Source organism: Prionailurus viverrinus, chromosome F1 (assembly GCF_022837055.1).
Source record: "Prionailurus viverrinus isolate Anna chromosome F1, UM_Priviv_1.0, whole genome shotgun sequence".
Taxonomy (NCBI): Eukaryota; Metazoa; Chordata; class Mammalia; order Carnivora; family Felidae; genus Prionailurus; species Prionailurus viverrinus.
The window spans coordinates 38,203,601-38,219,800 of record NC_062577.1 but is presented as its reverse complement, the minus strand read 5'-3'; the positions used below and the strand labels follow the sequence as shown (position 1 = coordinate 38,219,800).

General features: G+C 42.4%; 1 protein-coding gene across 1 annotated transcript in view; it reads right to left on the bottom strand.

Annotated features, from left to right (window-relative positions):
* The window catches only part of IPO9 (importin 9), a 54,095-nt gene extending 38,641 nt beyond the window's left edge, over window positions 1-15,454 (bottom strand). Inside the window, exon 1 of the mRNA XM_047839780.1 lies at window positions 15,255-15,454. Within this exon, the coding sequence (XP_047695736.1) occupies window positions 15,255-15,417 (163 nt within the window). The 5' untranslated portion in view covers window positions 15,418-15,454. The remainder of the gene's footprint in view (window positions 1-15,254) is intronic.
* Window positions 15,455-16,200: the final 746 nt, after the last annotated feature.

The following is a 16,200-nucleotide window of genomic DNA, read 5'->3' as shown; positions in this document are numbered from 1 at the left end:
GTCCATTTAAGATGGTGAACTTAATTGAAAAATGCTGTGTTATGATGGCCCTACTAACTGGCCATTTCCCCTTCTCTCTCCCTCTCTTTGGGCCTCCCTATTCCACCAGACACAACAATATTGAAATTAGACCAAATTAAACCATGTAATAACCTCTAAGGGTTCAAGTGAAAGGAAGAGGTGCATGTCTCACACTTTAGAAAAAGTTTGGTGAGGAAGGCATGTCAAAAGCCGAGAGGCTGAAAGCTAGGCCTCTTGTGTCAGCTAAGCTGTGAATACAAAGAAAAAGTATTTGAATGAAAGCAAAAGTGCTACTCCAGTGAACACTCAAATGGTAAGAAAGCGAAACAATCTTATTACAGATATGGAGAAAGTTTTAGAGGTCTGGACAGATCAAACCAGCCACAACATTCCCTTAAGCCAAAGACTAATCCAGAGCAAGGCCCTAACTCTCTTAAATTTTATCAAGGCTAAGAGAGGTGAAGAAGCCGCAGAAGAAAAAGTACTGATCTGTAGGGCACCTGGGTGGCTCAGTCTGTTGGGCGTCCGACTTCGGCTCAGGTCATGATCTCGCAGTTTGTGGGTTTGAGCCCCGCGACGGGCTCTGTACTAACAGCTCAGAGCCTGGAGCCTACTTAAGATTCTGTGTCTTCCTCTCTTTCCGCCCCTCCCCTGCTCATGCTCATGCTCTGTCTCTCTCTCTGTCTCAAAAAGGAATATTAAAAAAAAAAAAAAAAAAAAAAAAAAAAGTTGGGAAGTAACATACAGCATGTCAGCTATGGCTAATAATACTGTATTATATATTTTAAAGTTGCTAAGGTAAGAGAATAGATCTTGGAAGTTCTTTTAATAAAAAAACAAAAATTCTATAATTAAAATAATAAATTGTGCTGGTATTGCTTTTATTGCTCATAGTGAGTACACTGTTTGGCTTTCCTATCTCTGTAACTAAAGTTACTTTCCATGGTGAATTCTAACTATCACAATTGGGTTTCACTGAAATAGCCATCCAAAGGATATTTATGCAAAAGAAAAGCTTAATACCAAGAAAAAGTCACCCATGCAGTGTTCCATGTTCAAGGCTTATCCAAGTACACAGGTTAAAAGCTACTGAAAATGATCTATGTCTATGTATTTTTTAAATGTTTTATTTTGAAATCATTTTTAGACTTAAAGAAAAGCTGACAAACAGTACATAGAGTTGATGGATACCCTTTACTCACGTTCCTCTGATATTAACAACCTACACAACTGTGGTTCAATGATCAAAACCAAAAACTAACATGGGTATAATACTATTAACTGAACTACAGACTTGACTGGAATTTCACCAGTTTTTTTCCCTTATTGTCCTTTTTCTGTTTCATGATCCAATCCAAGATCCCATGTTGTATTTGGCTGTCAGGTCTCTTCAGTTTCCTCTAATGCATGACATTCTCTTATTGTCTTTTATGACCAGAACACTTCCAATGAGTAATGATCAGTTACTTTGTAGAATGTGTCTCAATGTGTGATTGACCCAAGTTTCCTCATGATTAGACTGAGGTTATTCATTTTAGACAAAAAAAATCAGAGAAGTGATGCTGTGTCCTCAGAATATCCTATCAGGGAATACATAATGTTGAAAAGTTACTGGAAATGTTAACCATGATCACTTACTTGATAATGTGCAGTCTACTGGGTTTCTCTACTGTAAAGGTACTGTTTTTCCCTTTTAATGATAAAAATCTCGGGAGAGATACTTTGAGATGATGATAAAATCTTGTTTCTTCTTATACTTTCACACACTGATTTTAGTATCCATCTGTAGATCCTGTTGGCAAACATTATCACCATGTTGTTTGCCTAATGGTGCTTTTGTATTTATTTTCTTTACTCTTATTAACTGTAATTCTTTTCTAATGAGGGACTGTCCCTTCTCCTTTCTTTATCCAATTATTTCTTTACACCAGTGTGGACTCATGTTATTTATTTTATTCTATAGTTTTAAGCCAGTACTATCATTATTTTGCTGCCCAGATCATTCTACTAAGGCCACTGGCACTCCTTTCATTTGGGTCCTGTATACTTCTCTACACTCCCATCCTTTTTACAGCACTGCCTTTTGTTCTGATATCACAAGATATTCGAGGCTTATCTTGTATTTTCCCTCCGTAAGCCCTGGTGCTTATTTTAGTGGGGAATGCTATTTAGAAACCAAGATCTGGATGCTAGGTGTGCTCAATGCTACTGGGGTGTCACTGCTCCTAGGCCTTCTCAGAGAACACCACGAGGAAATCTATGTATGTATACTAACGTATACCTACACATCCACCCATCCATCTGCCATCCATCCATCCATCCACCCATCCATCTACTGACACCTCAGATCCAATGCCATGTCAATACAAAGGTTCATTCTACTTTTCCTCTTTTCCTGATGTAATTTTTTCTCTGGCTCTCATTTTCTAAAATAAGTTTACCTATTCATTTCAATCTTAGTATACACATAAACTAATTACAACTATTAACTCATACTCTTGTGAAAAACAGATTAACTGGAGTACAGTTTTTGTGAATAGTTCTTTTTGACTTTAATCTTACAATATGCAGTCGAACCACACACTATTTTCCAAAGTTACTTGGATTCTTTTCTCTCCCAACACCCAATGATACTTACCTTATTCATTTGTAATACGGTCAGGTTCATTTGTTACTACTTCCATTTTGGGCCCCCTCTACCGTTTGATTTTAATTATTTATTTGAGGGATACTTCTACAATTCTCAATCAAAGCTACACAAAAAGGAGTATTATAAGAAGTGTCGCTCCATCCACATCCCTATTAACTTCTTTCCACCTTTCCTCAACCCACTCCATGTAGGTAACCAATCAGCTTCTGGTTTATCTCTCCTGTACTTCTTTTGCATTAATGAGCAGATACAGGTGTATTTTTTTATGTCCTCTTATTTACACGAACAGTTGTTTATTATATTCTTTTATACTTTTTCTTTAAAAAAATATTTTTTAATATTTATTTTTGAGAAAGAGAACGAGTAGGGGAGGGACAGAGAGAGGGAGACACAGAATCTGAAGCAGGCTCCAGGCTCTGAACTGTCAGCACAGAGCCCAACACGGGGCTCGAACCCAAGAACTGTGAAATCATGACCTGAGCCGAAGTCAGACGCTCAACCTACTGAGCCACCCAGGCGCCCCTGTACTTTTTTCTCCAATTAACATTATATTCTGGAAATCATTCCACATCAGTTCAGAGATTCCTCATTCTTTTTATTTATAGCTGCATAACATACCATTGAATAGATGTACTTTATTCAACCTATTGAATCAACCACTGTCCTATTCATGAGTGTATATAATGTATCAATGTATATAACAGGCAGTTACATTGCTTCCAATATTCTGCTTTTATAAACTATGTTGCAGTAAACAATATGCATTTTTATACTGTTGAAGGTGTACCTTCAACCCCAGAAGTGGGTCCGCTGGATCAAAAGGTAAGTGCATATATAGTGTGGTTAGGTATGGCCAAATTTTCCTCCAAAAGGACTGAACCAATTTGCATTCCCACTAGTAATGTTAAGAGTGTTTCTTTACAGCCTCACCAACAGAATGTGTTACTATTTTGCCAGTCTGACAGATAAGAAATGGTTGTTTAATTTCTCTAACCACTATAAACCTTATTTGTATGTTTGAGTCCTTTTTTTGTGTGTGTGTGTGGGGGGGTGCTGGTGATCTGTCTGTCCATATCCCCCTCCCATTTTTCTACTGGGTTTTTGGTCCTTTGTTACTTAAAAAAAATTTTTTTTTTACACTTTAATCTTGTTTTATTTTCATAACAAGACTGTGAGGTAGGTAGGCAGGTATTAAATCATTGGGGAGATTAAGTAGGGAGCTATGGCTCAGAAAATTTAACAGATTTTGTCAACATCTAAAAACTAGTCTGAGTCTCTGGTTTCAGGTCTGATTGTAAAGGCTATTATGGACCAACGCAGTTGAAGACAGACCTTGAAGCTTACTCTGCTATTCTCCATGTTGTCCCTGATCCTTCCATTCCAGGTTCAGTCTTCAGGGGCTATCTTCCACAGGCAAGACTCAATGCAGAGGCACCCAAGATAGTACCATTCTCTGTTCTGGGGCTGTCCACGGAGATATGAGGAGGAAAACAAGGCTTTTACAAACTGCCCACTGAGGAATGAAGGTTAGTTCCAGCCTTCTGCAGTAACCTCACCCAGAAGACCAACTCTTTGAATGTATGATTCAGAAAAGATGGTTGGATCCAGCCAGTTCACAACAGTGACAGACTCATAGAGATACACATATCGTTCTGCTTAAATATACATCTGCAAAACACTAGGCCCCGGAAGATCTCCACGCCAAATACTCTCCATGGACTCATAATGAGTAAGTTAGTTCCTGCTGTCTAGGCCCGGGATTTCTGGCAACCAGCAAGGGGCCCAGGGGCTGCCGTACCTTGGAGCCTCTCAGGGAACCAGGGTTCCTCTGCCAGGCTGCCCAGAGGAGAAAGATCCAGCCCCCTCTTCAGAGAGAAGGGTGAGCATCAGCAGCTTTTCCTGTCGGTACCCCAAAGCAGCAAAACAGGGCAAAGGGTGAGGAAGAAGACTTCAATGCACACCCCTCCATGCGGGGTCACATCCCTGCACCAGGAGTTCTCAGCATACACAAAGGTTTTTGCTTGTTGCTTCTTAACCACAAGTGATGGCATAAAGGTCTTCTGGAGGGGCTGGCATTGAGGTCTTTTAGGAACACACTTTGACTCAATCCTAGGGGTGGGCCATCAGGAGGGGCGGAGGACTCAAAATGTCTCAGGCTCCTCCAATGGATCCTGTTTAGCAGGACCCTGACCTCGTTCCAGTGGGAGAGATCCTGCTTGTGTTCCTGGGAGGATAAAAAGATGTGAGCTAGTTCTGCTGGGGCCTCTAACAGCCTGGGAGAATTGGTACTAGGCACCCCTACCTTTAGGGGTAAAGCTGTCTCCTGTGTGTGGCTGAATAGTCCGTGTACCTCACTTGCCTGGGGCAGGAGAGGTGGAGGTGAAGGGGCCCAGCCTGGCTCCTTCTCCTCCTGCGCTTCAGGATTCCCTGGGGGCCTCTGCGCCTGCAAGTACAGCGGCTGGAGTCTTGCCATCTGCTCCAGCTCTAGGCACAGGTGTTCCAGGTAGTAGAAACAGGCCCAGGCTTTAGGCCCCAGGTCCCCCACCACCTCTGCTTCTTCCAGGTCTGCCTTTAGGTCAGTTTCTGCCACAGTGGCCTCCTGCTCCCTTACTCCAAAAAGGGGCATTTCGCATTCAGGCTTACTTGGTGACTTTAGGGAGTGATGGCGTGACATGCTGGCAGGGCAAGTCAAGGGTTGGTGGGACAGCTTCAGCACCTGCTCCAGCCTTCAGCCAGCTTTCACCTGGCCTAGGTGGGCAGGACATTCCTTGGCAGCAAGGGTCAGGGGCTCACAGTTCCCTATGTGCTCCAAGTCCAGAGAAGGTAACTGACTGAGAAAGGCCCAGTGAGGTGGCCTGGGGGCTATCTCCAACCACCATCTCCACTCCTGAGTCCCAGGAGGCCTGCCTCCTGAGACCTCTCTACTCACCTTTCCCCTCCCAAGAGTCTAGTGAGCAAGCTGGGCAGCAGCCGGGATCCATCTGTAGGTGCCGCTGACTCCTGGCACTAAACAGCTGCATGGCAGGTTCTTGACAACCCCATCTACCATCTCTGCACACCTTGATTTTCAGGCCAAACCCTTTCCTGCTACCCATAGGTCCTCTGGGTTGCTCCCTCCTAACCCCATCCTTCTAGATAGCACCCTCATCCCATTCTTCTTTCCCAGATACAGACAGGGAAACAGAGTCCCTAGTTTTTAAGAGTTCTTTATACTGGGGTGCCTGGGTGGCTCAGTCGGTTGAGAGTCAGACTCTTGACTTTGGCGTAGGTCATGATCCCAGGAATCTGGGATTGAGCCTTATGTTGGGTTCATGGTGAGCATGCAGCCTGCTTGGGATTCTCTCTTCCTCTGCCTCTCTACCCTGCTAGTGACCTCTCTCTCTAAAACAACAACAACAGAAACCCTAAAACTATTTTTAAGAATTTGTTTATTTTTGAGACAGACATAGAATGTGAGCAGGGGAGGGGCAGAGAGAGAGGGAGACACAGAATTGGAAGCTGAGCTGTCAGCACAGAGCCTGACGTGGAGCTAGAACGAGGAGCTAGAACTCACAAACTGTGAGATCATGACCTGAGATGAAGTTGGACGACTGACTGAGCCACCCAGGTGCCCCCAAACCTCGAAACCATTAAAAAAAAGAAAGAAAAAGTTCTTTATATATTAAGGATATTATCTTTTTGTCTGTGTATATGTTATGAAAAATTTCTCCCAGTTTTTCAGCTGTCTTTTGACTTTTTGTAATGTTTATTACTTTTTTGGGTAGGGGGAGAGAGCGAGAGAGAGACAGAGAGAATGAGTGGGGGAGGGGCAGAGAAGAGGGAGAGAATCCGAAGCAGGCTCCAGGCTCTGAGCTGTCAGCACAGAGCCCAATGTGGGGCTCGAACTCACGAACCAACCATGAGATCATGACCTGAGCCAAAGTGAGCCCCCAGGCGTCTTTTGACTTTTTATATGGTGGTTTTTGTCATGCAAATTAAAAACATTATTTTATGAGTCAGACTTATCAATCTTTTATTGTCTCTGAATTTCGAGTTACAGTTAGCCTTTCCTTATGCCAGCATTAAAGAAAAATCACCTGTATCTTCTAGAATTTGTACGGTTTCATTTAAAAAAGAATTTTTTTTTTTTTACATTTATTCATTTTTGAGAGACATAGCACAAGTGGGGGAGGGGCAGAGAGAGAGGGAGAGATAGAATCTGAAGCAGGCTTCAGGCTTTGAGCTGTCTGTCAGCACGGAGCCTGAGGCGGGGCTCGAACCCACAAACCGCGAGATTGTGACCTGAGCCGAAGTTGGACGCTTAACCGACTGAGCCACCCAGGCGGCTCCTGTACAGTTTCATGTTTTAAATTTTTAGGTTTCTAATCTATTTGGAACTTGTTTTTTTGTACGGTATGAGATACTGATCTGATTCCAGATACCTACCCAGTTGTCCTAGTACCCTTTATTAAAATGTCCACCTTTACCCCAATGACTTGAGTGAGATGTCACTTCTATCTACATTACATTTCCATAGGTACTTGTGCCTATTTCTGGACTTTTTATTCTATTCCACAGTTCTATTTGTGTATTCACACACCAGTGCCACTCTGTTTATTTTAATTATAGAGCCTTTATAAGATGTTTTAATATCTGGTAGAATTAGTCCCTCGTAAGAGCTTTTTCCTGTTCAGTATTTTTGGAGCTACTCTTCCATGTTTGTTTTTCTACACACTTTAGAATCAACTTGTGTACTCATCTATAATGTTGAGTTGTCCTATCCAAGGATAGCATATGTCTTTCCATGTGTTCAAGTCTACTTTTCCCCCCATTTCTCTGTAAATGCTTTAATACATATCTCTGAAAGAAATGTATCTTTTAAAGTTTATTTATTTTGAAAGAGAAAGAGAGCATTCAAGTGGGGGAAGGGCAGGGAGAGAGAGAGAATCCCAAGTAGGCTCTGTGCTGTCAGTGTAGGGCCCAAGGCATGGCTTGAACTCATGAGATCATGACCTGAGCCAAACTGGATGCTTAACCGACTGAGTCACCCAGGTGCCCTGGAAGATATTTTTTAAATTGAGGTAGAATTCATAACCATTTTAAGATGAAAAACTCAGTGGCACTTAGTACATTCACCTCTACCTAATTCCAAAACATTTCCATCATCCTAAAATAAAACCCATACTCATTAAGCAGTTATGTTCAAGTCTACTTTTTAAGTCTTTCAGGAATGTTTAAACAGTTTCACCCAATAGGTTCCTTCACAATTCCTATTAATTTTATTCCTAAGTATTTAATCTTCTTTGTTGCTATTGTAAATAGCAATAGCAACAATATTGTAAATTTTTAAAAACCACTTTACATCCTCTAACCTTTTATTGTTTGTGGATATGAAGGCTACCGATTTTTCCATTTTACGTCTTGCCTCTTTACTGAATCCGTCGATTCTTCACTCGTTACGCGCTTAAGCCGCAGGGTTTCTTTGTAATTTTTTGTAAGTGAATTTACTTATTCTGAGAGAGTGCACACACAATACAGAAACTCATGCACGGGGGAGGGGCAGAGAGAGAGAGAGGAAGAAAGAATCCCAAGCAGGCTCTGCTCTGTCAGCACAGAGCAGGATGCGAGGCCCCAACACATGAACGGTGAGACCATGACCTGAGCCGAAATCAAGAGTCCGACACTTAACCGACTGAGCCACCCAGTGCCCCTAAGCTGCAGTTTTTGACACAATCTTATGGCACCTATCTTTTCACTCAGGAAAGAGTAATTTTTGCAAGAACACCATGAAAGAAGCCACTTTCTCTCTAAAGCATTTAGTCAAGTGATTAAATCACAAGTAAACACTTCAAACCTGCAGAATTACCTCTAAAAATACTGAAGTCCATCCTAATTCTTAGGATTAGTTTAGATAGTTCAGACTCTGGTACATATGAAACTTATCTATAATGGGAAAAATAGTAGGTGTCTACAACCTAAAGATATGGGAGTCAACTTTCAGAATGGACTAAAACACATGAATCAGATATAATTCTGGAAGACCTCGTGGATACCAACCAAAGTTCAAGTTTAATGGTAAAAAAGCTCTCTAAAATGCATGTGTGAAATCCAATTAAAGAAGGAGAAGGGAGAAAAGAGCACTTGTAAAGGGACCCCCACTTCCTTTGACTTCAGATACTTAGTGTGATGATGGATGTTAACTTTATAACCCCTAGTCTGTTTAGAAGTTACTGTCCACCCAGGTTTAGCATCCCTGGAAATAGTCAATCAGTTCTGTGACAATTATGTGACATCTTTAAGGATGATCTATATATATTCATAAGTTATATGGCCCATACAGTATTTTCTTGTAAAGCACATATTTCAACTTTTGCATGGACCATTATGATATGGGTTTTAATGTTCCTGGCAAGAGCACAATTTTTGGATCATTACTATAGAGACAAACCAAAATGGGATCAAGATGAACAAAATCTTTATTCATACAATGTGGAAAAGATACTGGGGTATAAAAATGAGAGTTTTTGAAAGGGTTTGAAACTTGAGGTGGGACTTTAAAATTTAAACAAATCTGAATAATTACTTTTTCAATGAAAGCACAGATACTGTTACAGTTATAGGGTCAACACTAAGGCTCACAGAACGGACAAGGAACCATGCATTTTCCACCAGGCAACACTGGTACCAATTATTTTTTTTTAAATTTTTTTCAACGTTTTTTATTTATTTTTGGGACAGAGAGAGACAGAGCATGAACGGGGGAGGGGCAGAGAGAGAGGGAGACACAGAATCGGAAAGAGGCTCCAGGCTCCGAGCCATCAGCCCAGAGCCTGACGCGGGGCTCGAACTCACGGACCGCGAGATCATGACCTGGCTGAAGTCGGATGCTTAACCCGACTGCGCCACCCAGGCGCCCCAACACTGGTACCAATTAGAAGAATCATTATAGCATGAAGACCAGGCAAACTCTACACCTAAGTCTTGCCACTATTTGGGGGTCCTTTCTCATGAACCTGAGAATATCAAGTCTATTCCTTTGGAAGAAAAGTGTAGTGTGAATACATTTCTTCCATACAGTGCCAGAAGAAGGTAGGCAGTACTCTGGTAACGATCACAATAGCTGGGAGCTATCCACTCTAATACAAGATCTAGTATCGAGATCATCAAAGATCACACCCCAATTTCCACTAATCACTTCGCTTCATGCATCACTGAGATTGCAAGGGATGGTGAGAGTAAGAGATCATCAGAAGATTAAGATCCACGAGGGGCACAGAAACCTAAGTCAACCAGGGGATCTGTACTTACAACAAACATTATAAGATAAATTTCTCTGAAAGCTTATTTCCTCCACACAGGAAAGAAGAAGCTTGAAAGTTCAAGTATATAACTCTCTGCTGAAAAGCATTAATGAGAAAGAAACTCTTCAAAGACTATAATCACCATTAACTAAAGACTGGATAAACAGAACAGATTTTCTTTTCTACAGGCTCCCACAGTTTCAAAAACAGTGGTCACATGATCAGCTCTAGTTTGGAAATCCCAAAATTTCAAAGACCAAGAACTCACTTGCATTAGGTTATAGGGGGATGTAAGAGTGAAATTCAATTATTATTTATTTAATAGTATTTCCTGTTTAATGTATTTCCTATTCTGCCTAGACTATATGCCCATTAGAAATACAGAGATATCAGTCACCATAAAAGATTTTCATACCATAAAACTTTAGTTCACTTAAAAGCTGTAAGAATTATTTACAAGGAGTGATAGCGGTGGTGTGGTGAACTCTGCTTTAAAACTAACGCACATAAGGAAAAGCCAGAAAAAAAACCCTCAAGTTCTTTGACATGTTTTAAACCATCAATATGGTTGCTCCTGTCCACTGATTTCTGTTAGGTAGTAAAAATTCTACTTACAGATACTCACTTAACAGAGACCACATATTTTTTGAAGAAATACAACTAAGTATGTCTATAAAGAAAAGGTACTTTTACTTATATTAGTGTGTATTGGAGGATTTCCAGTTTTGCTGATTGGTGTCTTTAACATAAACTAGAAAGAACCGCTGAATAACGTGCTTTGGGATGGTTAAGGCAGGAAAAGTACAAGAAACACCGACATACACAGCTGTTTTATTTTGTCTTGCTTTGAAAACAACAATTCAGATTAAACTAAGATTCAATCAATCTACAATCAATTAAGCCGAAAGGGGACATTCAAATGGGTTGTAAGAAGTTAGCTTTCTAATGCCATTTTTGTCTGGTTTCTTTTCCCAAGATGAAGTAAGATAAACCCATTCTGTCAACCTGGGTTTTCACCCTGACTACAGGTTCCTGAGTATACTCTTATCCAACACAAAATGGTATCCTCTGACTTCCTTTCCAAGAAAGCCTCTGCCCTCCTTCCCTAGCTCATTCTCTGGGGTTTTAGTCTTTTGCTCCCCTCTATCATTATCCTTGCTCCTCTTTCTCTCCTCTCACCTCACTAGGCAAAAACATTATCTAAAACTTGGCTTCGAAGGGAAGATCCAAAGGAGAGCATGGAGGATAAAGGGGAAGTTAAGAAACATATGCTACTGGACTTAAGGGTCACTAGAGAGACATGAGACTTGGCAGTGCTTTGACAGTCAGGGAAGCTACTACTAAGAAGAACTGTGAATAGGGTTTGGTTGGGAAAGGACGTAGTTCTGAGTATAGCTCTGGAAAAGCCCCCCTTTTCTTATGGAGGTTGGTGAGCACCACAAAACCACAGCTGAAAGGAAAAAGAAAACTCCACCACTGGCCTTTTTCCGAGCGTGGCCGCCTTCCGCTCGGCTCAGTGCCCGCCACATGCCCAGGAGTGCGTCTGGATCCTTGAGGGGCTCCCTTCGCAGGTGACAGTGCTTACGCTATACTGTAAGAGAGCCAGAAAAGTGCCCATGAGAACCAGAAAGCAAACTTCCAGCCAGCAGGAACATCTCTCTAGGCATCTAAGATGGGGGAATCGACACTATATATGGGCAGCATCTGAATGCCAGGAAAGGTGAGGGAGAGATAATTAGCCCCTCCCCAGTTCAATATAGTGGTGATGGAAGGGAAAAAATGTATTTTATGTGAGGCATCTGTTGGGAGCAAGACAGAAAAGACTAAGTCAAAGACAAATGGCAGGGAAAAATGCCTTCACTTCTAATAGACAAAAAGAAATAACTAAGAGAAGAAAATGACCTAGGGTCTAAATTTGGTTATGTAAGAAAGTCTGCTATGCTGGCCTGGAGAATTAGAGCTTATGAATGAAAGCAACTCATTCTACCACTTGGGTGATGCTGCTCTTAGAGGAAAATGGAGAAAGAAGGAAAAACTTCATCCTAAGATATAAAAAAGTAAAGCATAAATACACCAAAAATAAAGAGGTGACATTCTCAAAAGTCATGATCTTCTCCTAAGTCAGACAAAAAAGAAAAGCTCAGTAGAGAACATTAGACTCCGATGTAAGAGATCTTCAGCAGTTCACAAACTTCCCAATCTTTTTAATTACTATGTTTATAAAATGCTTTATATGACTCCGTGTGTTAAATAAAACAAGAATTAGATGAATGTTCTAACAGATCAAAAGACTTATTCTTACTCTGTTGAAGCAAAACTAAATTCCTGCAAACTCTGTTCATCAAACTCAAAATCTCAGTCTTCCTAAGAGAAAAGAAAGGGTAACAATTATCTGTTGGAATACTGTAATAATAGAGGAACTTCCAAACCTGCACTCTGCTTCTCAAATCAGGAGCAGAATGTGCTTTGGGCTCCAGCAACTTCAATCCTATTTTCTGGGATAAATGTTTCTTAAAATTTCATCTACCCAAGAATCTGGTCAGAGCATGTCAACCTCTCCCATTTAACAGAGGGTTAACAAATGACCTGTGCCCTTTCCCTCAAAGTTAGAGATTCTTCCACTTAAGCTCCAAGACTAGGGGTCATCACCTGGCAACCAAGGAAGGTGGTACACCTATTTGTCAAAGGGAGTAGACTGGTTAATCTTAAAGATCAACTGGGGCCAGTCTCCTGTGTGAGGCAACAATAAATGGCTCCCAAAGACAGTTATTTGAGGGGACAGAGGGACTAGAAACAACCAGATTTGGTTGTCACCTGATGTTGGCCCCATAGAACCAAAAAGATCAGAAGATTACCAGAATACAAATAATAGTGGATACCAACTCTCAGATTTCTCATTAACTTCAAATTTTAAGGAAGTGTATTTCAGAGGACCAGAAAACAAGGTTTCTTCCACTAGGATAAAACTAAAATGTGAAGCAACTCCAAAGGAGTGGAAAATGATCTTGTTCACTCATTTGCAAGAATGCTCCTGCCCTGGCCTGCAGGATGTTCTAATATAATAGCAGGAGCAACATCCTGCCAGTTTCATCAGGACAGATGGTTGGCTAAATTCTGGCTAGGAAGCCAGGTGCTACATTTTCATATAAAGGAAGGCAATGGCTAGTGGAAAAGAAACTAGTGACCATGTTAAGGAAACATTTGAGATTCAGACAGAATACAAGACAGGAGGTACTCTGGACCCAATGGCAAAAAATAACTTGTTAAAGGCGGTAAGGAGGAAGGGAGAGAAGCAAGGTACTATATCTGAAGAATGGCTCACCACTCTCCACCTAAAACTAGGTTACTGAAAGGGGTGAATTTTTACAGTTTGTAAGTAAATATAAGGAATTGGACTTATTTAAAAAACAAAAAGAACCTCCAAAGGGTCCAAAGCACTTCAATCAACTCCAGAGACTTGGTCCAACCCTGTACATCACATCCTAACCCTGTGCGTCATATGCCTTAGTACTAGACCACTGATATCAGGTCACTGTATCATAGCCGTTTCATGTTGCACAGCATGCCTGAGAGCACATTACCAGTAAGTTAAGGTGTGTGTGTTTCAGTCTATTCCCTCAGTGGCCTAAATCAAATGGAAAACTCTGCAATTCTGTTTTAGATTTCAAGACCCCAAAAGATGAAGAAAGTGAGACTAGAATTTCAAAAAGCTCTCAAGAAATTTACACAGTCCTAGACTTTGCCTAGATGAGACCATGGCATTGGCTAGAGAAGGGATCAGAGCCCAAGTGGAGCTGTTATTGGGCAGTTAAAACATGCACTCAGGTTCACCTTTTGTAGGAAGGTGCCAGACATACATTTGGGACACCAGGATCACCGGCTAGCATTCAGGGAAGGCATCAGACCGTCAATTTTATTCAAGTAGTAACTTGAATGTGATGAGGTTCCTTTGCTTTGTCACTCTTCCTCCTTCACATCCAAGGGAGGCAGAGACAATGTGAATACAAAAATTTTACCGAGACTAGAATAACTCCAATCAATCTATGCATGGTTCTCAAAGAGCTTTCTCCTAACCAGCAACTGCTCCTATTGTAGGCTCTGACATTTTATAGAACAATGACAATTACAATTAGGCCTTCAAAATGGTCCTTAACCTGTTATATCCCAAATCTCAACGTATTTCCAATAGGAGGAAATTCATTTTCAATAGCTCTCTCATGCGGTGAGGGAAAATTAAAGGGAGATTTGTCTGAAGTTCTTTTCAATAAAATCCTAATCCCAGTAGAAGAGCGAACTCAAGGTTTTGAGTGTGATTTGTCAGACCATGGACAATCTCCCATATCTCGGAAGAGGTCTTTAAGAGGTGGCTGAGCTGGGAGACAGTCTAAGGATTTGCAGTTCTTCCAGCGAAGCCTTTAACAGACCAGATATATTTCTTACATAAAGACCAAGAGGATTTTTCCCTTCTCCTGTTTTAGGATCAAATTGTTCTTGGTAAAGTGGTTACACGCGGCCTGGTGAAAGGCCCACTCAGCAGGAAATTGACAATCTCAAACCAATAGTTTATTTTTTTTCTCCATCACTTTAAAGCATATAATAGGAGTACCGGGACAAAGAGTCAAAGACAAAGGATGATCGGTTCCTCCAAATAGAAATGCACACAGGGGTACTTGATAAGTGTAAATTATTTTGAAAATTAAAGGGGATTATGGCCAGGAAGGTGAATCAGCTGCACATGCACTGAATTTGATTTCTGGGAAAACATTAAGAGGTAAACCGACCAGCTAGGTTTATAACTCGGAAGCAGAAACTTGTTTGATATCTACTAAGCTCTGATAGCCGCGTTCTCAAGGCTCTGCCCTCTCACCACTTCTAACAACTCCCTTTACTCCTATTCCAGCACAACCGAGCTGGCGAAGAGGACAGCAAAAGACCCTGGTTCTGAACTCAAACATATTTCCCAGACCGCGCGACTTCCTCCAAAGCAGCAAGTCTAGCTCCATCTCGGTCCTCTGCAGATCCCAGGCTCCATCTAGCTTTTCAAGTCTCCACCCTCCCTCTCCCCTCCGAGGCTCCACCTCTCCCGACCCTCTCCTCCAGGCGCGCCTCCCCTCTCCGGGACTTTCACAGCCACCGGGGACATCATCCTCTCTTCCTGCCCCACTCCTGCCTGCTGGGCCTCGGCGCCCAGATCTCCACTGGCTCAGGCTCCCCTTGTCCCCAGCCGGTCCGGAGCTGCGGTCAGCGGACAGTACGGCCGGCCCAGGTCCGACACATCCTCGTGATGGTCCCGCCTCACTCACCCTCTGTCACCTCGAGCACCTTAATTTGTTCCTCGGCAGCCGCTCGCACCTCCTGCACTGGGGATAGGATCCCGGTGAGCGTATCCACCAACGCCTCCTTCAGTCCTTGTGCCACTGGACCCGGCAGCCCGGAGGCCGCACCAGCCGCCGCCGCTGCCGCCATCTTTCTTCCCTTCAGCCCGCCAGCCCCACGGCCGGGACCCGCCACTGAATGACGGCTCCCGCGCGCGGCCAATCCGCGAAGCCGCGCCTGCGCACCAGAGTCGGGCGGGAGCTAGAAGGGGGCGGGGAATGGGTCTAAACCTCCAGAGACAGCGCCTCCTGCCGTATGGACGAAAACTGCACCTTTTCCCGCGAGAATCGCTTCGCATTTTTGTGAAAACTGAGCTCCAGAGAGGCTAGGGGGCTTTCCTGAGTGGAACAGCAAGTTAGTAAACTCACTTGGGACAAAGCCTATGATAGAGGACTTTAGATTCATGGATATTTCAGGTATAAGCTACAGTGTTAGGAGAGAGGAGTTGAGATGGGAATGGGTGTAGAGGGCTTTAAGGAGAGAGTTCTGGGTCAGAAATAGCTATTTTAAACCAGCCTTTTTCGCCTCCTCAAACACTGAAAAACAACAACAACAACAACAACAACAACAACAACAACGGCTCAAGTGAGCCTCTTCATCTCAGGCTCAAGAATTCAAAGGTAGGGGAAAAAGAAACCGAAGTGGATGGAGCAGCGGGGAGTGGTCACCTGCCATAGACCCAACCCCCTGGTTTTCCAGCCTAGGTGAGCCCAACTTCAAAATTGGAATGTCTGGCCAGGAGAGGGCACCTGCGTGGGAAATGGTATTTCTTTCCTCCGGAGGAAGTACTTGAATGTCTATTTGAGAATGAATCCTATTCGTTGAGAATGTATAATTTTTTTTTTTTCTCCCCCAGAGAAATTGTGCTGGACG